General features: G+C 33.3%; 1 protein-coding gene across 4 annotated transcripts in view; it reads right to left on the reverse strand.

Annotated features, from left to right (window-relative positions):
- Positions 1 to 27095, reverse strand: part of Ac78C (adenylyl cyclase 78C) — a 636268-nt gene that overhangs the window by 24055 nt on the left and 585118 nt on the right. For all 4 annotated transcript variants that reach the window (XR_014132796.1, XM_081769540.1, XM_081769538.1 and 1 more), the window contains 7 exons: positions 24250 to 25118; positions 22554 to 22791; positions 20495 to 20621; positions 18276 to 18382; positions 14070 to 14184; positions 10123 to 10268; positions 3504 to 3696 (listed from right to left, as the gene is read on the reverse strand). Coding sequence is in view for 3 of the 4 variants with exons in the window: in XM_081769540.1 (XP_081625666.1) it covers positions 3504 to 3696; positions 10123 to 10268; positions 14070 to 14184; positions 18276 to 18382; positions 20495 to 20621; positions 22554 to 22791; positions 24250 to 25118 (1795 nt within the window). In the remaining variant the exon portion in view is untranslated. The remainder of the gene's footprint in view (positions 1 to 3503; positions 3697 to 10122; positions 10269 to 14069; positions 14185 to 18275; positions 18383 to 20494; positions 20622 to 22553; positions 22792 to 24249; positions 25119 to 27095) is intronic.

Raw genomic sequence — 27095 nt, forward strand, 5'->3', positions numbered from 1 at the left:
ATAATTTGCTTGCTAACGGAGATTTCTATTAATGCTATTATTGCTTGTTAAATTAGTTAAATGTTTTCTATATTTACATTTATATATCACGTTTCGGATTTGTTATAATAAAATTTTTCATTTGTTAGAAAACTTTTTACATTTTACAAGTAGTCGTAGAAATTCTCCTGATAAACTTAATAGTGATATTTTGCATACAATATAAGCCTTTTCCAGTATTGAACCTCTCACTGCAAGTCGTCATTATTCTCAGCCGTGGGGAAGTGGAATTCTCCTTTTAAAATTTTATATTCTAAAGGGGGAAGTGAGTTGACGTCCGTTCTCGCAGGACTGTGGGTAGTGAGGGCTATTTAAAGGTTATATATGTGTCGTTCACCCGTTACAGAACACAGGCGAAACCCACTCAATAGGCTCTGCAGATTTAGTGGCTGCACATAATTAAATGTGCCAGACAAAACATTCACGCAGTTTTTCGACCATCAATAGATCAATTTCACAACATAAAAGCAAGAAAAAACAAAAGAGTAAAGGGTTTTTTTTTTTTTTTTTTTTTTTTTTTTTTTTAAATGAAGGTGGACTGCTTACGATTCAGATATCGGTAACTTTTATTTCAAGCAACGACACCTCGAGGATAATGAACTGCTGAATGCGTTCTATATGTGACAATTGTAAGACATTTCAAAGTGCTTCTCTATTTCAAGACTAGAATTGTTCTTATCTGTAATTATTTTTAGCTTCTTTTCTTATGTTTTTCTTCAATATTGAATCGTTGAGCAGTAATTTTAAACAGGCGGGTGGTGATTACTGTTTTTCGCATTATGTGAATATACCGCATTTTCTTTTCAGTCCATTCTAGCAACAAGCGAGCCACTGTGGCTTAAAACCACATTACTAATATTAGTGCTTTTAATGTATGTTTAAGTTCACACATTACTTTTATTCCCACATGTCCATGCTGCGATTCTAATTTTTATCTTTTGTTCTAATTACTTTACAGGCTATTTTTCATTATTTCATCTTTCTTTATCAATACTGTTTCTATTTTCTTCATTGGCCACTATCCCAGCTGAGTCAATCCATTCTAAGTGATCAAGAATGTGCCGCTCGACCAACTCCAAAAAATCTAATTTTTTCATGAATGTTTATTCTATATCGGGGTACTTCAAAACCACATTAATTACTTTTTACAACATCTCCTAGCGACGCAGCGGCTGCCGCCATTTTGCGTTTTCTCGATTTCAGGTGTTTACGTTGTTTTGAATATCTCAGCATATATTTGTCCTAGTAAATTGAAAATTGCCAGGCGTCTCCAACTTGTGCAGAGCTAAAAATTTGATCTCTTAACATTTTTGCCTAAAACCACTTAAAAGGGGTGAAACCAAGGCCTACAGTAACTATTCCCAAAGTTTCAGATTCTTTTATCCAGGTCCATTGGAGATATCGGCAGTGAAATATGCCGAATTGGCATCATTCCCCAAATTTACGATTTTTTAAAGGCCTTTGGAAGCAGATACAGGTCTGCAAATTTTTGTGTATAAACTTATGACCCCCTACTATACGCATACACAAATTCAGACCTCTACGTCAGTTGTTTCCTCTTCCCAGACATATCTTCAGTGCTCAAAAATGTTGTTATTGTAGGCCTTGATTTCACCCTTTTTAAGTTTTTTTTTTTTTTTTTTTTTTTTTTTTTTTTTTTTTTTTTTTGGCAAAAATTGGAGACGCCCGGCAATTTTCAATTTGTTAGGACAAATACATGCTGAAATATTCAAAACAACGTGAACTCCTGAAATCGAGAAAACGCAAAATGGCGGCAGTGCTGCGTCGCCATTGGATGTTGTTAAAAATAATTAATTGTGGTTTTGAAGTACTCTTATATCAACTCAACTTTTCTGAACAAATTAGATTTTTTTGAAGAGGTCGAGTGGCAATTTTTTTTCCTCGATCACTTAGCATGGATTGACCCAGCTTTTTTCCATTTACCTCGCTATTTTATTACTCCCCATTTTCACATTAGACTTTATTAACTATTTCCACTCATATTCGCCTTTAGTATTCATCCAGTTATTGCCTCTATAGATTATTTTCTGCAGACATTGTCCCCATGTTTCTCCTCCCCCCGCTCCTCTTGAAACCTTATTAGACATTAAATTGGCAGCTAGTGTGGTCGAGTAAGTTTAAAACATAGACAGCGGCGCAAGACATCTCTGTATGACATGTTGCACGGTATGTTGCAAGTTCGAAGACTGTTCAGGACATGGAAGTTATGTAGTTATTTCTCCGTTCGCTTCATGAAAATCACTTATTTGTCACCCTTTCCTTTTGCTTAAAGAGCAAAATCATGGAACGTAAACCTCAAAAATAATACAATCGAGACTGACTTGGCTACACGCTCCTCCTTTTTAACCTTTAAGTTGATTGACAGTAGCATACGACCAAATCTTTCTTCCTAAACTGAACTCTATTAATTGGACAGAAGCCTCGAAGAACTTAAACCAATAAGCCGGATGATTTTAAGTTGGAGAGATGTGTGGTCAGCACACCGCAAATCCCATCACTCTTGCTGCTGTTTTCTTGACCGAAGTCTAGTATTTCTTTTATTTGCTTAGCTCCCATAGTGTTGTCAAAATGTTGTGTGAACGATACACTCCCAGTGCTCTCTTACTTCCCGCAGTAGTCATATTCTAATACTCGTTAGATCTGCACTTCCGACACCATCTGATTTCATACGTGTTCACATTCCATACTTGCGAGATCAACACACCCGACACCCATTTCCCGCAATGACCACATCCTAATTCTCGCCAGACCCTCACTTCCAACACCTGATTTCTTCCAGTGGTCACATTCGACTACTCACTAGACCTGCACTCTTAACACCATCTGTTTTCCTTCAGTGGCTACATTGAAATATTTACAAGACACGCACTTCCAATACCATCTGATTTCGTTCAATGGTCCCACACACTTTTTAACTTTTGTGATCTCACGAAAATCATATCTGTGGACAGGGAGTTGTGCCATACCCCTCTCTAGTTCTTTTTCTTACTTTCTCTTTTCCATATGCTCCAAAATATTCAAAGGATATTGCGTCTCAATGTGCAATGCCTTGTGTGTGTTCTAAGTAATTATGTAACTATATTTTATTTTGGTTTCTATACATATATGAAAACACTAGAGAGACAAAGTACAGCTTTAGATGCCATATTCTTTTCAATTTTTTAAAGTATTTTGCGTCAAAACTTTGGGAAAGGAAACTTAAAAGAAAATTTTAGTATTCTTGAACTTTTTCTCACACTTCCTACATTGAACAATTAAAAAAATAATGAAATTGTAATTACTTTCCCATTAAATTCAAATTTAAATTATTACAAATCCTTCAAAAGGTTAATTTAAGAAACAAGTAGAACACAATAGTAAGATTTTTGAAAGGAAGAAAAAAAAAACGTATAGTGTATTATAATATACCATATATTTAAAAGTTCGGTTCCAAAAATACTTACTTTTCTTGACAGTTTGTTTCCTGCGTGCTTGAACCAGTCCATACACTACTGTAGCCAAACTATTACATTGGCTGGGTTGACGTATGAATACAGGTGCACATGTTCCAAGGACGTAATACGTTTCCATTTGACCTTTACCCTTCACTTCTACTACACCACGGTACTGAATCTTATAGGCGCGAGATGCCAGAATCTGAAAATACAACAGTTTATTTTCAGTGAAATTATTCAATATTGAAATGAAACGCTATCTTGAAATAAATATATTGCCAAACTTACGTCAAGCCAGTGGTACATCCACGAAAGGAGCTAAGAGACCTCTAGGGAAATACAGAAAAAATAAAAGTTTGAAGATAAAATAATATATTAACATTTATGGGATAAAATCGAATACCATCTCAAATATTTATGTTTTCTGTTTCTAATTCTTTGTAATTCTACTAAAATTTGTAACTGTGAAGGATGCGAATGAGAATGTGACTTTTAAAGTACAGTTGTGTTATGCTATATAAAACTCAATCACGAATAGTTTAAATAGCTATCCCTAAACTTGCTATCCTGGGTGTGCCTATGTCATAAATAGACCAATAATATATATATATATATATGCAATAGTATTTAAAGCAGTAACGGCTAATGTAAGTGTTGCCGTGTTGCACAACCACCAAAGTATTACAAGAAAAAATATTATTAGCAGTAGTTGTAAAAGACAGAAAAAAATACTTTCCAATACTCCCATATATACTTTAAATAACATATTTTTTACTTCTATAACTGTTTGTTCCGTTAATCCATTTTAAAAAAGCGAAAAAACAATCCGTCAGAGAGTCTCTAATTTATATTGCGTTGCAGCAAACATACAACGACTACATTTCTACAGCGCGGCAATTGGAGGGAATGTTAAGTCTCCCTGCCCCTATCTCAGAAGTTAAAGGTTCTAGTCGTTGCAATGCTTCTGCAACGCGACACGGGTTTCAGTGAACGAGAAGGTTTTTGGCCCTAAATAAGACTTCTGAATTTTATTTCACTACCAATTAACAAATGGAATTATTTTTATACATTAATATTTTAAAATTACGGGTCTATACTGAAGCAAACCGATATAATGACAATTAAAAAAAAAGTGACTGCAGAATTACAAAGTATTAAAGAAAATATATAATAGAGCAGAAATCAAATGAAAGTAAACACAGTTAAGTTACAAGTTAATTCTTAGCTTCTGCAGATAATGAAGGCTTCTTGTATATTACTTTGTGAACCAAATATTAATAAGTCAATATATAATATCCCCCCCCCCCCCTCTGTGGATAGTATTTTAGTACATATATATTTATTTTATAAAATAAGTGTATTTTATACTTTTGATAACTTTCCACGCAAAACTGTATAATGCAAAGCGCCACATTGAATTTGGGACTACTTGGAGCGCAACCACGAGGGGGCCCACCGGGTCCGGACCTCCCAAAAGTTTCGAAACTCGACTAACATTTGTAGACTTTCTTAACGAACTATACTTGTTTAACAGATAAATGATTTATGTAGGCTAAATATTTTATTTTACACTTCCTCATAAACGTTTTCTTTTCTTATAAAAATAACCGTTCCATAATTTTTTTCTAAGAATGTAGGTGACAGTAATTAAGAATTACTTATTGTCTTTTCGGGTGTAGAATAATACAAGTTCGATATTACATAGACGTATTGGACCCCTTAAATACTTTGCATCCCTCCCAGCAAACATTTCTGGGTGTGCAGAACTGGCAATGCTGTTTGTTTTGACGTTCTTCGACTTTTGGCTTCTGTTACGTATAGGCCTACATGCTGATCCAACATCTGCCGGGTTTCCAAGTTTGCTTTCCAGAACGTATCACATTGATAACCATTGTTTTGTCTCATGTGAAAGTACACTCTGTTCATTGTGCTTTGCACAACCAAGACGGATGATTTGAAATGTAGTTTTCCTTTACGCACTTGTGTGTGTGTTAGTGTATATGTGACATTCGCAATTCATATACCTCCTTTGTATCAGCTGTTTTGGTTTCTAGTTATTAGATTTACTTGCATTGCGTGTGCTCTAATTCTGTAAATAACCTACAAATTCTGAATGAATTCTACACTGAGACCTCTGTAAATAACTTACAAAAAAGGAAGAAAAGCAATTTGCCGAACTCTCTACTGAGGAAGAACTTGCAATTAAGGCTTAGACAAAACAAGCAAAGGGCAATTCAGGAGAGTGATCGAAAAAAAAATCCGGTTAAGATTCACAGGACGTCTTATGGCAGCAATATTGTTTGCACTAGATATATTTCCACAATTTGTTTTAAATCTCCCTAGATAAATTGTGAATTTAAAGTGTGTTCAATTTCATTTTTCTTATAACACTACAGTAATCTCTGCCACGAACTGTCTTCAGTCTGCGCTTCAGAGGAATTTGGATCACTGTGAGTGACTGGGTTTGCTAGAATGAATTGTTTGCAATAATCTAGAAAAAATATTTAGTGAATCTACAAAGCTTTGAAATTAATACTAACTGTACCTACGACGTCAGCAAAAGGAGAAAGACGTTTTTCCACATCGAAAAGAATTGACATTTTCAAGGAATTGAATGTTCCAAAAAAGATTATCGCCACTGGTTATGCTTTCCATCGAAAAAGACCTGACAATAAGAATACCAGAGTTCAACCAGCATGTATTAGGCAGATTTACTCCAATCAAAGAGAGGAGAATGGACTTACCAATTAAATAAGGTTACTAATCGGATAAAATGTTCGGCATTATTTTTTTTATTTTTTTAAAAATATAATTTTGTTTAATTTCACATGTCACATAGCATTTGCATCTAAAGTTGTGCTGATTAGTCACAATACCCGAAACCACAATCCGCCGGCCGCCACAGACTTAAAGTAGTTTCAATCTATAACCGGAAAGTTTTTTTATTTATTTTTTTAAAGAGAGATTGTATAATTAATTGGTTTACCTCATGTTTAACAGACAGGAAATTTGTTCTAAGATATAGAGGTAGTTTCTCTTCTGCTTTTGATATTACTTCTGGAGTGCCTTAGGGCTCGAATTAAATACTTTGTTGTTTTCATTGTACATAAATGATACAACAAAGGAAATAACTGTTAAATACTTATTGTATGTTGAGATATTAAGATTTTTCACTCTGTTACTTCTAACCACAATCATTAAACTTGCAGAATAATAATTTTTCATTGGTTTGAGACGAACTTTTTAACTTTAAGTTTTGGAAAAGCACATGGAATAATTTTTGCTAGGAAAACTAATTCTTTTTTATTCAACTTCAAAACAGGCTCTTAAGAAATTAAATTTCTTAATAATGTAAATGATCTTGGAATTATTTTGAGTAATAAATTATTTAAAAAATATCTTCAGGCTATCTACTAAAGTAAAGAAAAATTCAACATTAATAGATATGGAAAAATTTTCAAAATATCAACACCTGCTAAGCTTTGTATATATGTAATGCACGCCTTCACAATTACAATACGCCACTATCATTTGGAATTGTAAATCTAAACACTATACGAATTGTATCGAATCAATTCAGAATAACTTTCTCTCTTGGCTCCGATAGAGATTCAAGAAATATAACAACATGAGTTAAGTAGACATACGTCGCTATTTGAATATGTTATCCTTAAGTGATAGGCGCCATCTCTTTAATCTCAAGTTCTTTCAGAATATTCTTCATGGTGGTTTTTACCTAGATCGATTTACGTTTCTAAGAATCCAATATAAGATAAGGAATTTCACACCTTTTTCCTGTTTGAACATTTGTCCAACATCTATTTATAATTGTGTAGCAACGGCAAATAAATTTCAATCTGTTCTGGATCATTTTCAAATTAAATTTCATATTGTTTGTCAGCAATTTATCAAACCTCTAAGAAGTTTCTAATTTATTATTTATTATTATTATTATTATTATTATTATTATTATTATTATTATTATTATTATTATTATTATCTTATCATATATTACATGTATTATTTCTTTAGTTGTTTAGTTACATAATTGTATTCTTTAATTACTTTATTTACTCTTTGATGCAATACCATGAGCCGAAGTTTGGATTTTTACCATATTTTATTGTTTTATTGTTATTGATAGGATGCAAGTAATTAGTATACTCTATTACTTATATATAATATTTTAAAATGTGAAAATGCATATGTTTTGTTTCGTAAGGGTGTGTTATGCCTGCACGACACTCCCAAGCCACATGTGGCAAGGAGAACCCGGGAGACTTTTCAGCAATTTGGCTGGGAGACACTGTGCTATGCACCATATTCACCGAACCTTGCGCCAATAGATTACTACCTGTTTCATTCCCACGACAACCACTTCCGTGGGAGATCCTTCACAAATGAGGAGACCTGCGAAACGCACTCCAGACTTCTTTGCATCCACGACTACCGAGTTTTATCACCAGGGTATTGCGCAGCTGCAGAAACGTAGGCAAAAGGTGTTGGATGCTGCTAGAGATTACTTCAAAACCTAAGGGTACGTACCGTCCACTGTGTTGCTCTTTGTTTATCACTGCTCTAGAACGGCAAGAACTTTTTGAGTTCCTCTGTGTATGTTCACAACATATCTATTCTAGAGTACCCACCAAATAAGATCCTGCGACACTCTATCATATGCTTTCTCTAGATTGATGAAAACTATAAGGATATCCTTCTGGTATTCTCTGTACTTTTCCGTTAGCATTCTAAATGCAAATATTATATCTATTGTTGACAGTCTTGGCATCAAACCAAATTGGTTCTCTGTTATTTCGGTCTCTTCCCTCAATCTTGCTTCTATCACTCTCGCCCAGAGCTTCATTCCATGGCTCATAAGTTGTCACGTTCTTGTACATTTCCTTTGTTTTCAAAATCGGCACAACATAGTTGTTTCTCCATTCTTTTGTCATATTTCCTGTTTCCAATATCCTATTTAAAAGTCGAGTATACCACTGCACTCCTTCTTTACGCAAACTTTCCCATGCTTCTATAGAAGTATTGGCTTTACCATTTATGATCTTTTTCATGTTATTTTTCATAGTCACAGGCTGAACAAGTTCCTGATTCATGAGTAGATTTTCGGCAGTTTTCCTCCGGTTCTCTTCATTGAGAAGTTTCTGGAAATACCTTCTTCCACTGCTTCTTTATCTTCTTACTTATCAAGAACCTCGTTATTTTCAAGCTTGACTCAGCGCACATGAAAAAATATGTTTCTCTTGCCTCTCTCTTACCTTTGAAAGCTTGTATACGTATCATCTTTGTTTTGTTTCTAGGTTGTTATGGAACTCATCATAAGCCTTGCCTTTTGCTACATTAACTGCCTTAATTGCGCTCTTCAATTCCTTGCAATATTTTAGATCTTGTTGATTGCCAGAGTTCTAACATTTTTTGTATCGTTCCTTTTCCCCTTCACAGCTGCTTGAACTTCTTTATTCCAGCACCATATTTCCTTACCAATGAGGTATCTTTCTTTTGTTTCTCCTACAACTTTTCTTGCTGTTTCTCTGAGTGTTACTGATTCTCTGGTCCACTTTTCCATGTGCACCTCTTCTTTCTTCAGTACTTGCGATGTGATAATCTCCTTTCAAATTTTTTCAGCACTTGTCCCATATAGTTTCCTCCATTTTGTTCAAATAAGAATATTTTGTAATCTTCTTCCTACATTTTCCTTGATGCAGATATCAGCTATTACGAGGCGGGGTTGGACTCTCGCCTAGCATTATTTTACAGCCCTTTGCATTTCGTAGGTTTTCTCTCCACCATACGATAAATCGATCTAAGACCTTGACGTGCCACCCTTATATGATAAGGTATTTTTTCTTTCTTCTTATAGAAGGTATTCAGGATAGCAAAATCATATGGTTCCGCCATTTCTAGTATGTTTTCCTTTTGCTCACTTGTTTTCCAATCCATATCCTTCATGTATTCTTCCATATCCTGATCTTGGTTATTTTACATACCCATTTAGGTCTCCTGCTAAGTTAAGTTTCTCATGAAAATTTGCAGAGTACTATCTTGTTCCATCCAAAATTCTTGCTTTGTCTCTTCATCACACCTACCCTGTGGGACACAGGCTCTCACTATACTCAAGGTTTCTCTTTCTCCTAGCACGAGTTTGACTATCATAATTCTGTCGTTTATTCTCTTCACGTCCACCAATTTCATCTTCACATTCTTGTCCAAGACAATTCCAACACCATTCTTTCTGTTGCTGTTTACCGTGTATATAACCTTGTATCCATTTTCTATTTCCTTTGATCTTAAACCATTCCATGTAGTATACTAATTGTATGCTATGCTTACTTTTCTTCTTTCCAGCGTTTCCGATAACTCGTAGTTCCTACGTGCCAATATCCCGACATTTCACTTCTATACTGATCTTCTGTTTCTGGATTCGCTTCTTTAGCCTCTTCCGTCCATTGTTAAGAAGTATGATGTAATAATAATACTGAATGATGCAGAAATAATAATAATAATAATAATAATAATAATAATAATAATAATAAAGGAGGAGCAAGTTGAAGAAAAAGAACAACAAATTATCTTATAAATAATGACTTTTTATTTAGTCTAAAACCAAAAGTCTTACCATTGCAGTCTGCTTAGTGACTTGAATATTACCCATCACCCCTGTGGAATCCATACGAGATGCTTCATTGACAGTATTGCCCCAAATATCGTACACGGGTTTCCTAGCTCCTATAACGCCACCTACTAAAGGTCCACAGCTAATACCTGTCCAAGTAAATAAATAATGTCAATATGAACCTATAAACAGAAATCGTGCAGGCATAATAATAATAAAAAAAAATGATTGAGATACATTACAACCTGTTGTATAACAAATTGTTTTTGTATGTAGAATCTGTCTATAAAATTTACCTTAGGCTATTCTATGAATTTGCAAATGCATTATATATATATATATATATATATATATATATATATATATATATATATATATAAATTTAATGTTATTTATCTATGTCCTTTTCTTCAATAAAATTTAATTAAAGTGCAGAAATAATCTGAATTATCTGTTTGTAGATCTTCTTATCTCAATTCAAGCAACGATGATATTCAACCTCCTTATCTGATTTTCTTATATAATTAGTTTTATGTTCACTATTGCCAAGTTGTTGAATGTAACCAAAAGCACTATATGTAAATAGAATTTTTATAAGGTTGTACTTTTTTATTACACATTATTTTATGAAAATAATTATAATTCTTAAATATTCTTCTTAAATAAAGTAAGGATATTCTGTTTATGATCAAATGAAAGTATCTATTATTTCATCGAAAGTATTATTTAGATTTTCTTTGAATTAACAGAAAATTTTTTTGTATGTATAAGATAATCTAATGTATTTCCTTCAATTTGTGTAGAACTTTGATGGTAGATATTTTGTCATTCTGTTCAAATAGAATAGATGTCTTCATAAACCTAATAACAGTTTCCTTTCCTTTGAAATGATATTTATATTCTTTGATCTGTGCTTTGTTGGTTTATTTAGTCTATATACGTACCATATCTGTCTATATACGTACCATCATTCACACACAACTTCATAAACCTTTGTTGAATCAAAAGATTCAATATATTTCAGGTAAAAATTTTCTTGTAGGCCTTACATCTGGAGAACTAAATACAGTGTGGCGAAACCCAAACTATCACTTAGCTCAGTATGATGTGCTTATTTCGTAAATATATATATATATATATATATATATATATATATATATATATATATATATATATATATATATATATACGAAAACTCGATTTAGGGGCCGTTCAAAAATTTTGTGGCCCCTGATCCAAAAACCAATTATTGACCAAGATCGCAATCTCTTATGCATTTTTTTTTTGGGGGGGGGGAGTGCCCCACCTGGCCAAGATTGCAATCTTTTGATCCATTTCCTTGATCATTACTAAAGTTCTTGTTTAAATATATTTTGTCAACGAAGTGCCTTTTATGTACTATTAATTATTTCTATATTACTAGGAGGTAATCATTTCCATACACTAGACAGGCTCTGATTTAAGGAACACTATCAAGCTGTGGAAAAAACCTATGTTTTACTTTTGGGCACTTGTTTAGTAAGATTCATTTTAGTGTAAAAATATGTCTTGTACTGTTGCAGGAAAGGAATTTATTAAAATACTCAGTAGTTATTCTTTATCTGTAAACCTAAATTACCTTTACCTCAAGTTAGTTCAGGTACGATTCTCACACACCATTAAACATTATTAACGAATTGCCACTGTCAAGCCCTTATTCTAAGAACATTCTCCTTTCTGTGTATTGAACAATCTTATAACAGCTCTAAGATATGATTCTCTCTTACAAAGAAAAAATGAAATGAAATCTTTGAGTTTAACTTCCCATGGTTATGCCGGTTACTTTAAAGGAAACTGTGATGATGATAAATGAATGAAATGGTGGAATGAAAAAAGTGGGAGGAAACGGGAGAACGCCGAGAAAACCCACGAGCACGGTGTTTGTCCACCACAAAGTCCACACGGCGCAAGCTCGGATTGAACCAGGGTCCCCAAGCACCAGAGTTGAACGCTCTACCACTGAGCCACCGCGCCCCCGTTCTCTTACAAAGAAATGCCACAAACAAATATACTGGGATTGTTGTGTACCTGCTGTAATAATATGCTTACTCTTTGTATATGAAACCATTTTACTAACAACATAACCCAAAGTCAAGCCACTCTCTTCATTTGAAATTGCTATTGTCGAGCTTTTCGTCTTAAACAGTATGCTCATTTATTTGCATAGAACTGCAATGATGCACATTGCGTGTCTACAAAAAGCCATACGGAGTGAATAATTTATTTATTCTGATTCTTATAGGTCCAACGACGACTTATTTTGATTTTATCACACTTATTCAACAACTGGACTACATAAAATCTTTGTGTATGGTAATGAAACGTTGAAGAAAGAGAAAACGAGTGAACTATATTGTAGTATAGTTTTCCGAATGTTCTTATTATATTTCAATCTGTATTTTATTGTACAGTGAAAGCAAAAGTATTGTTTCCACCGGTAGATTATCTTTAGAAAGAAACTTCGAGACAAATTCACTAATCTGAACAAGGTTTCCTTGACCAAAATACAGAAATTATACGTAGTTTAATGGTGCATCACATCGGTAGGATTATTTCGAAGAATTATTGGTAACAAAAGAAAACTAATTCTGGAAAACCGCTTTTGCTTCCAATTGTATCATATCAAAGCCACACCCAGAAAAATAGTAGGGTAGGACTATTGTCTGGAAAAAAGAAAGAAAGAATGAATGAATCCGCGCTAAAGAGACTGGAAATGCCACTTTCCTCTATGTTATTTTGATTATTTTTGGGGAAGAAATGTGATCCATCCCACCGTGGACCCGACCTCTTATTTTAATGTGGAAATATAAAAGCAAAGTACATTTTCTTTTATAACTACCTTGTGTATCTCTTCTAAGAAACTAAATAAATAACATGACACTTCGTTAATGTTAAACGCTTGATGACCTGTTTCACAAAGAAGCTTAATAGATACTCATCTCAATGTTCCCTATTCTGTTATAGAATCACTTAAAAACTCAATAAGCGTCGAATTTTCTCTAGCTATACTGCTAGAAGTTCTACGACATTAGTAAGAAAAAGGAATTTAAATTAGGACATGATGGATGGCTATACGTACATATCGTTTATGGATCGCCCTATGGTATGTACATAGTTATTACCTTTGTAATTTATTCCCATCCATTCTATTCTCACTTAAATCCTTTGTTTTCATACTGATCTCTTGGCATTACTAAGAATATTAACGTGTGCTACAAATTTTTAATTGGAATGGTTTAGTATTTTAGAATTTTTTTATACTTGGGGGCAGAGCGTAGCTTATTTGAAATTTGTAACATTGTGTATTTAGACAATTTAAGGATGAATTTAATTAATTTTTTAGGATAAAAAATGAAATAATTAATTTTTTTGGATATTTTTTGACTTATTAGGACTTGAAATGGTTTTAGCTGTAAAAATTTATTAAATTGTAATGACACAGAAACTTAACCATTATGATTATTTAACATTGTAAATAGATGTAATACTTACAGGTAGTTTAGCTTTGATAATTTTTAATTGATGTTTTATTAGTATGTGATTTTAATTTTAACTTTTTAGTTCACTCTCCGTTTTCAACCAGTACAACCCCTTTTTGGGATTTAGATGCATTTTGGTTGTAGCGTAGAGCTTAGTTTAGGCTTTTTATAAAATGTTTTATTTTGTTATTTTTGTATAGGAAAACTTTTTATAATTGTGGTGTGCTGCCTATGTTATTTGTTTTTATCTTTTTAAACAATTTGAATATCGCTTCCTTGTTTTACAATAAACAAAATACATTTACAAAATACATGTGAGGATTTTGGGTATTTTACAATATAGTACGCAAAATTTTGATGACTTGATTTTCTTTGAATGAATCTGTAGCGGGAAAAAATGAATATATTTTAATGTAATGTAATGATACTTACCTACTCTCAGTCGAAAGTTATTAAAGGAATGCCTATTAATTTCATCTAATCTTTGCTTCATTGCCAACGCAAAATCTACAAGGGCACACAGATGTTCATATTCGTCCTTAACAGCCTAGAAATTGAAGAATTTTATTAGTAAAAGAAAAGTGAGGACCCGTAACAAAAATAAATATACATGTTTCTAGAAAAAGCTATTTTGAAAAATTTGATATTATTTTCAGAGATATACAACGTATTTTCAAATGCAAACATAGTCGTAAAAACTGAATTACCTTTGAAGTCAGATGAGACGTATAAAAAACTTAATCCTAAATCAGGACTAGACAAGGATATGTTGGGTGACAAACTGCCTGATTATTCTTAAGTCTACAATGTATATTTACTTGTATAGAATCTACTGACTATATATTCCAACACCGTAGAATATCTCCGACTATAGTAAACATTTGAACAAATGTATTCTCCGAAACTGTTGAACCCAGGGATTTAAAATTTAGATAAATGTCCTCCTTGAATCCTAGGCTGTAGGCAAGACGGGATTTTGCGAAATGCGTACTGAAAGATAATACCGAGTGATTGAAGTTTTCTTTTTTCTTTTTCTTTTTTTTTTCCGCTATTCAGCAGATCTCAATATATACTAAGCACAGTAACTTGGAAAATTTTGTACAAATGTTCTCTTTGATCCTTTGTCGTACCGTACCCTGAAAATTTGAACGTGTTTATCGCTACTTATATAGGATATAATGTCTATAATGCAACAACATTTCTCGATAGTCTACACATTTTATTTTGAAATTTTATAATGCATGAATAAATACTGTCTTCGCAATAATCACGTATCTACTATTAGTTGTAACTTAACCACTTTCTACCATTTTACCTGAAGCTATCAAGGCCGAATTTCGAAATAAATTCCAAAGGGAAGTATTTTATTTTCTAAATGAAAAAAAAAAAAGCATGTAACTGACGTAGAACACAGTTTTATACAGTATAAATTTGATATATTTTTTGTGGGCTTTCTCTCGCAACAACTTCTCTAGAAAGGCCTTAGATACTCTAAACCATTTTCTCTCCCATTCTCCGAATAACATATCAGAATTAATGTTACATTTTTATGAGAGAGACTGACGCAGAAACGCTTCAATTTGACACTGAAACTTCAACATATTAATAAGAAAGCAGCTGTACTACCCCAATGCATGATCAACATAAGCTTGCAGTCACAACCTTTTTTTTTCCTTAGTTTCGTAGCCAAAGTGTGTATTGTTGGTTCATCGGGTCCTGAATCGAACGAACTTCAGTGATTTGATCCCATTTTAAGCTTCGTTACTGATGTAGGATGTAAATACAAATCAATCATTTGTTTCGTTTCCTCCCACTGTAGCTCATCTGTTCTACTTTGGTGCGTAATATCCAAAGAAAGACCGAAGTAGTATCAAAACAACATATGGAAACCATAAAATATTGCAATTTAAGTATTATATTCTTTCCTTTACATTTTTGAAAACAGATACTGCAGAAATGTAACTACCGAATATGGCAAACTATACTAAATACAATTAATTTTGTGTTAATGGAAGCAACAGATTTTACGTCGTCTGCTTAGAGTTTCAAAAGTGTCATTCCGTACCAGCCCTCGCAAAAATTACCGAGCGTAGCGCAACGCAAAACATGAAAAAATCAATTGTAACTGCTATGCCTATTATGGCAAACTAAAGCGTGATTTTGCTTTTCGTTCATGCAAACCGTAACGGAATGGAACCCCAAATATTTTCCTGATGACCACCAAAATCGTTTCCCCCTCTGTACGTTTGAGTAGAAAGCTTGGAGGTCTTCACAAACACTTAGCGGTCAACTCGCCTGCTATTTAGGACTTTGGTAGGCATTGCATTTCCTCAACGCTCTTCCGTGACTCATGCGTTAATACGTATAGGATGATTGCTTGCCGTGATGTAGCGATAAACTTCAATGATTCTTTTTAACCCGCTAGAAGATGCTAATGTTTTCTGTCTTGGACTGAAGCACAGATAATATTGTGAAAGCAAGAGGACTATCTTTAATTTCAGAAATATCTATAATAAATTAGGCTTTAATTATTAGTTTAACGACGGTAACATAGAGAAATATCCACTGGTCTCTGGGTGCAGAATAAGGCGAAGTTTTACAAAATGCGACTTCTACCTACGAGAGAGAAGATAAATGGGTCTTTAACATTTTATCCATGTTCATCAGATTTGCAGAATGTAGAGCATAGAATCCCGAAATTCTATGTAAATGTTCCTCTTGAATTACATGGTATATTCTATACGACGGCAATTAATGTAATGAAGAGATATGTAGCTAATATAACAGTATTTATTAGAATTTATGTTATGTAAAATTTTATACTAGGAATTTCCTGATAATTATTGATAGACCCAACAAATGTGGAGGAATTTCCTTATTGATAGACCCAACAAATGTGGATTACTCTATTAAAGGATAACTCAATTCTAAATCGATTCTACGCCTTTCACTTTCTCTTACCCTTTATTTTAGCAGCCATATCCATAGTACATATCTTATTTCTTCATCAAACAGATTCTAACAACCCCTTAGGGCTTAATAGTAAGCAAGATAAAATTCCCTTCCACCCCTATTTTTCAACAAAAGATACCATTGACTTCATAATAATAATAATAATCCTAATACTCCTTACTCTATGAAATCCCTATATATTAGGAGATCCAGAAAACTTCACACTTATTTTGCTTTAGTAGTTGCTTTTTTAATTAAGATGCCTATATTTTTAGTTCATTTATGACTAACATTGAACCACCCTTAAACTATCATATATCCCTTGAGCTCCTACGTATTCACTTCAACCTTGATCAACATTATTATAATATATATCTCCAACTTGCAAGGGTAGCTTAATAATATAATTAGCTGAAAGATAAGGCAAAGACCACATGCTTCCTATTATAGTAGAACTGAAATAAAATTTCATACATACTAAAGACTGACCAACGGAATAGCTAGCTAATAATACACCAAGTCATAAATCTACAGATACAGATTCCTAAATAAAATATACAGATTCCTATAAATCCTCTGCTTAGGATAAGACTGATCTTTACGAAATGGGTCCACTAGAGAGGGTAAAGAGGGGAATGAACATTTCTCCTCGACTTTCACTAGAACTCTGAAACTGCTGGGCATAGGAGCCTATGTGGGGATAAGATGGGGTTTTACCAAATGTGTCCAAATGTAAAAGTAGGACTTAAACATTTCTCTTCGACGATTATAATATCTCCTAAAATGTAGGGAATAGAACATTGAAATTTTGTAAAAATATTCTTATTGAAATCTTTGTTATGAATAAGGCAGAATTTTGCGAACTGGTGCCCCTCCAGGAAAATGAGGACTAGGACCTTTTTCACGTTTCACCAGATCTGCAGAAACGTGTTTTCTGCTCCATTTATAAAAAAAATATACTATTACTTTTCCAATCGTTTTCTTAACCACTTGTGTGTTTCTTGTAACTTGACAAAATGTACAGGTAATGAAAACTAAAGTTGAATACTATAATTAAACTACAAAATTTACAAAGCAAGTATCGTATTTTTCCAGATACTGTGTATGTGTGTGTGGGAGGGGGAAGGGGTGCGAGTGCGTAATCATGTTTATGTATAACTCAAAAGATACAGTTTCAGTTAGAATACTTAAATAAGGAATTCATAAAGAAAAGATTTTAAAACTATAGGTAGTTTTCAGTTATATCGTTAAAAGCACTGAGGATCCAAAAGCAATAAGACAGTATTACCTCACATTATTCTCTGTATATCAATAAATGAATTTTCTTCAACATTTCGGCTGAAAATTATTAGCCTTTGCCACGAAGATGGGACGAAGTTATTTTTAAAAGTTTTGAGAAAAGAAGTAAAGATTTGAAACGGCTTCATTAATATTATTGTAAAGCAGATGAGTGATATTGTATGGATTATAGTGCTCATCTGAACTACAACAATTTTATAAAGCTGTCTTTAAATCTTCACTTCCACGTGTCTTCTCAAAATCTTAAACAACCTCATTCTATCTTCGTGATAAAGGGTAATGTTTTAACCAAAATGTTGAAGAAACTGTATTTACTTACATATAGCAATCTCGAGGTAAGATAGATAGTTTTATTTATAAGATACCAATCATTTACAGTAGCATTACCTTATGAGATGGATTGAGGCCAGATGCAGCCATATAGGTGCTGCCTACAGTTTTTACCTTCTCAATTACACGAAATCTCTGCTCATCGAGTAATTCGTCAAAGTCCGCTAAAATAAAAATAAGTAAATAAAAATTAATCTTCTATCTAACATTTAACATTAAAATATATTAAATATTTCTTCACTATGTATCTATTAAATTTCCCAAAATGGATAGCTTTCGGAATAGATTTTGAACCAAAAACTGTTACATAGTATATTATGAAATATTTTTATTAAATGAAGTTAATAAGAAATTACTGAAATAATTACAATGTTTCTACATGCATCATTAACAGCTAATATGCTTTGTAAACGAAGTTCAGGCTGTGTTCACACTCTAGTGAGAATATTCTATTATTGTTGGTTAAAATTTCAGGAAAACGAAGCTTTCTTTTCACAAGTCCTTGAAAGACGTATGAAATCCATGATCGCAACAATAATTTCCGCTTTCAGTTCTTCCATATCGAATAAAAGCAAAGTACTAAAGCATGACTCAACTCCCCCACAATTCTAGTCTGGTTTATAAGGGTAAAATAGGTGAAAGAAATAAGTAAAACCAAAGATTGTTTCAACATGGTAACGTTGGACTCTCTTTAAACCAAAAGGCCATTCAAATAAAATCTTGTAATAATGTGATAGGGTTTTTTGTCATTCTTACATCTCAACGACTAAATCCTTACATGTCATGAACAAAATTAGTAAAGAATACCTTACCAGAAATAATCTATAGGAAAATCATTTAATCGCTACTGTTTTTACAAAATATAATAGCTTACAATTGAGATATAGTAGTTACGACGATCAACGGACTTTTAATTTGAACATTGTCCATTCTTATATAAAAATTACTTTCCACTTGAGTATATGCACTACATATGTATTTTTGGATCAAAAGATCCAATATATTTCAGGTAAAAATTTTCTTGTAGGCCTTATACCTGGAGAACTACATATAGTGTAGCCAAACCAAAACTATCACTTAACTAAGTATAATGTGTTTATTCGATTTAAAAAAAAAAAAAAAACGAAAACTCGATTTAGGGGCAGTTCAAAAATTTTGTGTCCCCTGATCCAAAAGCTAATTATTAGCGAAGATGATGATCTTTTGATGCATTTTTTTGGATTATTCCTAAAATTCTTGGGCAAGATCGCAATCTTTTGATCTATTTTTTGGATCATTCCTAACGTTCTTGTTTAATTTTCTTAATTTGAACCAGGTGGTGGTGGTGGTAGTAGTAATTATTATTATTATTATTATTATTATTATTATTATTATTATTATTATTATTATTATTATTATTATTATTATTATTATTACTTCAGTTGAATGTACTGATTTTGTATTATTTCCAAAGAATAACAAACGCATCAAAGTTCGACGCAATTACTTCACAAAATTTGTTTATTTAGTCTAAATCTACAGCATAGTAGTCGAAAAATGTAGATATGCTTCAGTCTGTTCAAAGGCGATGTGATCAGTCGTTTCCATGTAGTTTATTTTTGAAAAGCAAATTCAAAAGAAAGGAAGAAAGAAAAGACACCATCTATCAAACTCAGATACATGTTGTTTAAAACATTACAATTTACAAAATAAAATGAATGTCAAAACCCTATTAACTTACGGTATATTAAGTCAGGTTCTTTGCATATTGACTTCATTTCAAAATCTTTCGAGCATGATACACGATAAGAGCCTTGACGTTACCAATGCATATCACTTATTTTGGAAAACATTGTATAGTCTGTTACAAGAAAAATAACACATTCTATGTAGTTTATACACAAAATAAGTTATTTTCTTCTATCGATCACTGTATATCACAAAAGAATTCTTGATCAATCATACAAATATTCAAAGTATTTTGTAACTATACTTAAAAAAATGCAAATGAAATAAACTCCTTAAACACTGATAGCACAGAGATAATAAAGAAAAAGCAAGGAATTGAAAGAAATGAAAAGAAACACAATAATGAGTCGCCATACATGCAAAACATCCTATTTCTTATAAATAGATTTTTTCGTTTCGTTCTGGTACTGGTCTATAGAATCGCAATTACTGATTTTCTTTATATATACCTGTCAAGAAAACTACAGTGAAAATTGAAAGTAAATACATATAGAAATATCAATGATACTTTCAATAAAATATGGAAGACTTGTTTAAAAGGTACCTACCTATGATTTCATTTAACAATCGAATGCACTCCATCCCTTTGTTTATATCTTCTGAATAGAATTCTGTGAAATTTGGTATACTAGCAAACATTACGCCTACTTTATCGCGGGACTGTGAATACAATTCCTGTGCATAAGGAAGAGAAATTAATAAAGTTGATATTATAGACTGGTTCTAACATCAAAACCCTATCTCATCTTTTATGATTTTAGCTTTCACCAGAGTCTGTTTATCTACACTATAGGTTACCCAAATTACAGTACTCTATATCTTCTTGTCTACAACATCAAATCATATTGTTTGTAATTGTGCTTATGACAGTTTAATACATTTATATTGTACTTCTAAGTGTTATCTTAAAGTTACCTGAAGATGTACGATATATATCAATGCAACAATTGCTGCATCTTTATTTTAAACGTGTTGCTCTTTTCTTAATAACTTAATTGAACAACAATTTTCTATATCTCCTTAATTTAATTAACTCAAAAAAACTAATATAAATTCTAAACTCGTCTTAAAATTGACTTAGAAAATAACCGCAGCACTAGGAGTTGAAAATTTGCTTTTTGTTCTTGTGTTTGGCATTTATTAGTAAGATTATGTTTAGTGTTGAATATGTGCCCAATATATTGTATCATTAAACATGCAATGCTCTCTTGATTTTCTATAAATAATATCTTACTCTAATCTGTACGTAAAGGGAAAAAAGAATGATTTGAAAATTCAGAGTAGCGATTTGGATAAAAACAGAAATAAATGTCGATATAATGTATTCCGACTATTTTATGGTAAATTCGGAGTCCCAAACACCTAGAATTACTGAAAGAAACTTTGTGTTTTAAAAAAAGCCCATGTTGCCAGGTTCTCCAGAAAAAGCATTAAAGAAAAATTGGTTTTGTGTAGTCAAATGCCATACCAAATTGTCCACATCTAATGTTATAAATAAAATAAAAAGTCATCTTCTAAATGCATATATTGAGTATAAAGGTTGGCATATCTGTTCGTCCAATTAACCTTCTCAAGCGTGACCAATCATAAAATGGTCGAAAACCAAAAATCAAATTCTAGAGAATCGTATGACTACACGTGAATCACTCCACTTAATACATACAAACAGTGAACAAATTCATACCTATAATTGCATTTTTCCTTAGCCTGTATTCGTACTAGAAACTACAATTGTTATTAAGTACGGTGACTAGTTGCAGAAAGTAATCAGGAACAACATTTTAATATTAGGTTTCTAACAATGTGAAACACACCATTTCTATAGAAAGTAAGCATACCTTTTTACAGGAATAAATATCTCGATACAGGTCGTGAGAAATAGAGAGTCATACACAGAATAAGATTTAAAAATCATTGGAGCAAAGGTCTTTGGGTAGGTCGATAACGGCATGGAAACGTGGTATGGGCGAAGATCCGCATGAAATGGAGAATATCGATTGAATATACACAGGAGAGAATCCATTAGTGTGTTTCCATTTCTGCAGTGATAAACCTTTTACTTCTAAAGCTATAGTTTGTTGGCTACATGAAATAAGAGCATTCATCCTGCGGTTCTTCTCTGTAGGCAAAAGAAGACGGATATTTACAAGTGAGTGATAGTGAAAGAATTGGATAAGAAACGTGAGATGAACTCCGAGATAACTATCGGCATATTTTCCACCACAAACTCATATCAAACCAAGAATTTTTCCCATTACAAGTAAGCGCTGTATTACTAAGCCATTAAGCTTCTCTTTCTTTATTCAGTTAAAATACATTAATAAAAGTTTGAAAGTACAGGCACCAGAATGCGGGGAAGAAGGAATGGCACAAGCGTATGAGTTTCAACCTACATTTCTGATGTCTATATGCTGCACTCATTCAAATTGTGGATCAATTTTTATATTACATCCGTAATTGTAAACTATGGAATACAAAGTAGAAACTGAATCCAGTTTGCTAAAGATAGAACTCAGTGGAGAGCTTTTGTGAACGCGACATTGAACCTCCGAGTTCCATAGGCCATAGAATTAGTTAATTATAGAGTTAGTTAATTATAAACTATACCTCTGGTTTTCTGTCCTCAGAAAGGAAGTGTTTGGCGACATGGTCCGGCAGAATGTTCTTTAGCAACTGAGTGTTGTTCTGACGAGTTTCCATCATGTCCTGAAGCTCCCGTTGTGCTTGCTGCTTCCATAGAAAATCCAGTCTTGAAGTCACTTCCACAAGGCGTGCATGATATGTAACCATTTGGAGAAATAATACGAGCAGGATGAGGAGTTCCAATCCCCGAAAGAGGGGAGTTCTGCATAAAGATAGTAAAAATTAAGTATCTTCTAACTAATGAAAACAATGGAAACATTAAGATTTCTATTGAGCTCATTCGATAGCCTTAACAATTAAATAATGCGTGCGACGAATATATAACTGCTATCTTAAGTTTATTTAAAGCATCCAGCACATTTTAGAAGCACCACGAAAATTTGTGAATTTGCTGAATACAAATTTTCACACGCGAAACGCAGAATTGCTTATTATCCAGTACCGGTATACAAATCAAGAAAACTAAAAGAAGAATAGTGAATAAGACTACTGAATGAAGACAAAATAAGCAGATACTTTAATCTTCTCTTGAGCGCAGCAGATCAAAATATGTTGTACTTATATTTGAAATATAATCTCTGTGTATGTGTCTTTCTCAATAGAGTTAAGTTTAAAACATTATCACGGAATATAAATAAAAGAAAGAAAACAAAAAACATAAGCTATTTCTTAAAATGTTTCATCATTGAGGGAGACTTACTGTATCATAAACTTAATTTGTGGTTTTTCCATGCTTCTTTATAAGAGGTAGAATCAAAGAATTACAATAAAAACTAAAGGAAATTTTGGAAGGTTACTGGTTTCTTTTTCAGATTAAATGTCCCTTTCTAACACCAAGTCTGCACCAGACGTGAATATACAGCGTAACTTGAACCACATGAGCACCTACCGAAAATCGAATCCGAATATCGCACGCTAAGCATTTAGCAACAAGAGAACTCGGAATGTTGGAGGCAACGTATAATTTTAATGTGTTCAATACTGAAACCTTCTGAATTAATTTAATGTCAATACTTGCTCGTAATTTTTACCATATTTTGATTCTCTCTCTCTTTTGACTCCTCCTGAAGGAGAAAGAGTTCAACAAAAAGCTAAGCTTTGTACACCGTGTAAGAGGATTTAAGTTTCAGTTAAATCTTTTCTGTATTCACAAAAAGAGCAAGAAAAAGTACGTATAAATTTTTCTGTTAATGTAAATATAAAATTCTTTCTCCATTAATTACCCTTTCTCTCCTTGTACTCTTACCGACAATCCGTTCTATTAGTTTCATCTTCTGTCTACTAAATTCTCTCCATTTTTAATTTCGTACCATTATCCCAACCGGAAGCTTCACCACTTCTCTGTTTTAAGTTTTCCTCAAATTTTTGTTTTCTTACCTGATGACATATTAAGCGAAAGCATTATAATCCACTTTCTCTTCTATGTTAAACAATAACTATTTTTGGCAAAAATTTGTTTGTCATAACAATTTCTTTGTTCCAACTATATCTATATATCTGTATCTATCTATCTATCGATATTATATATATATATTCTATAATTTGTAGTGTATGCTTATTTTGTACCCAAGCAGATAATTGATATTTCGTTGTTACGTACTCCCCCCATACAAAATTTGTTAGTAATTAGTACCTACGACAAACTATACTAAGTACTTACTGTGACGATCGGTCAAAGAGATTATTGAACACAACAGTCACGAGAACAGTGTAAACTGTCACCATAGTCACTGCCAACACTGTTTTGATCAGATAATAAAGCTTAAGGAAAGACGTGAGAGCAACTAAACATAACACCCAGGTGAACACAACATAATCCGCATGATCACAAGAGTTCGCTTCATCGTGTTCTTGTGTGGTACTGTTCAGCATGACCTCGTCTTTTTTACTAGCAGGCTTACTGACAGATACTACAGTATTTTGATGTCCATCACGAGAATTTTCTAAAGATTGGTTTTTACTCGTATCCGCTACTGATCTGGCAACTTTGGAATGTTGATGATTTGTTACTGGCACATTTCTGCTATTAGGTAAGTTTATGTAATTATCTTGAGAGGTACGTGTTTTATCTTGTAAATTGTTCGATTCGGATTTTGGTACAAATATTTTTGCATTTTCACTATCACTAGAAATATTTGGTACAGATTTCAACGCACTTAAGTCTTCTGAATTTGATTCACTAGTTCTTACAGGTGTTTCACCTGAATATTTAGCTTTTAAGTTTCTATTTACATCTGAAACACTAAGCGTAATATTGCTGGGTAATATTACAGGCTTTTGTAATTCATCACAAATACTTTTATTCCCAGAAGTACAGTTAATACGTATGGACGAATCGTTAATTATAATATGTTCACTATTTAAAGCAAGATTACTTCTATTTCTCACTGGAACATAAACACTTGAAATGTTTGATAATACAAATGCCATACTCAACAAAGGGCTTAGTTTAGGACTTCCAACTTCACTCACAGTTGTAGTGGGAATATCTGTTGTGGAGTTTTCCGTAAAGGAAGAGCTACATCTTACCTGTAAAACGAAAACAGATGCATTAAATCTACAGCTCATATTATTCTTTATTTCATCGCATTACAGATACAGACTGTAATACACAGTACGTCGGAAAAATAACAGAACATTCTAAATTAAACAAAACGAATTAGATGTTTTTACCAACTGTCGTTCCTTTTATTCAAAATATATCTCTCCCGCATCAATACACACCAGAGCAAGTTCAACCAATGCTAGCACAGAGTTTTTAATGCCCTTTATCGAAAACGCCTCAATGACCCTCGTCACGGCAGACTGGACATGTGTAAAAAAATGTTCCTTTCATGGCTAATTTTAATTTTGGGAATAGGAAATAGTCACACGGCGATAAATTAGTAGAATACGGAGGATGCAGAAGCACATAGATTTTGTTTTTAAGCCAAAAAGTCACGAACTGCGAGGGTTCTGTGACATGGTGCATTGTTGTGCAATAAAGACCAATTGCCTAGTGCTCGATACTCGGGCCTTAAGCGAACGATTCGCTTCTACAAACGCTCCATAACACCCAGATAATATTCACCATTAACAGTTTAACCCTGTGGAACGAATTTCCGAAATATAATACCTTTGGAATCGTAAAAACAAATCAACATTGTTCCTCACGTGACTTTTGAAAACGCATTTTTTTTTTCGCTTTCAGATAATGGAGAATTCCACGTAGCACTTTGGCGTTTTGTTTGCGGGTTGTACTTGAAGTACTAAGTCTTACCACCAGTTACGATCGATTCCAGGAATGTTCTGTTCCGCCTGGATGTTTTAATCAGGTTCTTGCAGTGTTGAACGCAAGCAAGTTTTTGGTCGTCAGTAAAGGTATGCGGAACAAATTGAGCACAGACTTTCCGTATCTTTAAATCCTTTGTCAAAATTTCGTGAATCATGTCTTTTGCCGTATTTAATTCCTCCTCCATCCATCTCACAGTCGAATTGCATTGTGGGAGACTCACTTCACGCACTTGTTTCACCAACTCATCGCGATTTTCGTTTTTCAGTCTGCCTAAATTTAAGTCTCTTCCAAGGGCTCATGACTGTCTCAGAATCGCGTAAAGCACTCGAACACACGTGTACAAGATAAGCACTCATTACCATACATTTGTTTCATCATTTCCAATGTCTGTGTAAATGTTTCACCTAGTTCGACACAAAATTTAATATACCCTCTTGAACCAAACACACGAGAGGCAGCGGTCCCCAGAGAAAGAAGAGAAACACCTCCAGAAGCCTCAACCCCCGCGGCGAAGGCAGGCCTAAATAATGGACAAAAAGAGGAAAAGAAATGTTCAACCTCCATCTCGAATGCAACGGCAGAGAGCGAAAACGCATTTCCACCCCCTCTAGCTCTAGGTCATCCACCCGTCAAGCGAGTACACAAGAACTCTGTGAACAGAACAACTGTCCCCCTCTCAAAACCCCTCCCCCTTCCCGTACGGAATATCTCGCAAGGAAACAATGAAATGACTGTGACAAGGCTACGGTAGAACACCAAGAAAGTGTAAGTATAGAAACATAATTTAATATAAGTAACTCTTCAGTGCAACGTAAACACAAGTGCATAAGTGTCTATTATCAAAACACTCGTGGCCTGCGTACAAAACTCAACAACATATATAAAAACATATTACGTAATAATTATCATATTATAGCACTAAGCGAGACGTGGCTTACAAATACCCACACTGATTCCGAAATTGTAGACGAAAGATATTTAATATTTAGATCTGACCGTAATTTAATTCTGTCTGGCAAAAAATCTGGCGGCAGTGTACTTCTAGCAATAAAAAAGAACTTCCGTACATACGAAATTTCTTCCCCAGAATTAGGTGTGGACTCTGTCAAACTAAGATCGCTATTAATAATTACATGTCATTAACCCTGTGTTTAGTATATTTTCCCCCTGCCACCAAAGCCTCAGTGTATTTATCATTCATCGACTTTCTATGTACTATTGTTAACCCAAAT

The sequence above is a fragment of the Thermobia domestica genome, chromosome 8 (assembly GCF_964235325.1).
Source record: "Thermobia domestica chromosome 8, izTheDome1.hap1.1, whole genome shotgun sequence".
In the NCBI taxonomy this organism is placed as follows: Eukaryota; Metazoa; Arthropoda; class Insecta; order Zygentoma; family Lepismatidae; genus Thermobia; species Thermobia domestica.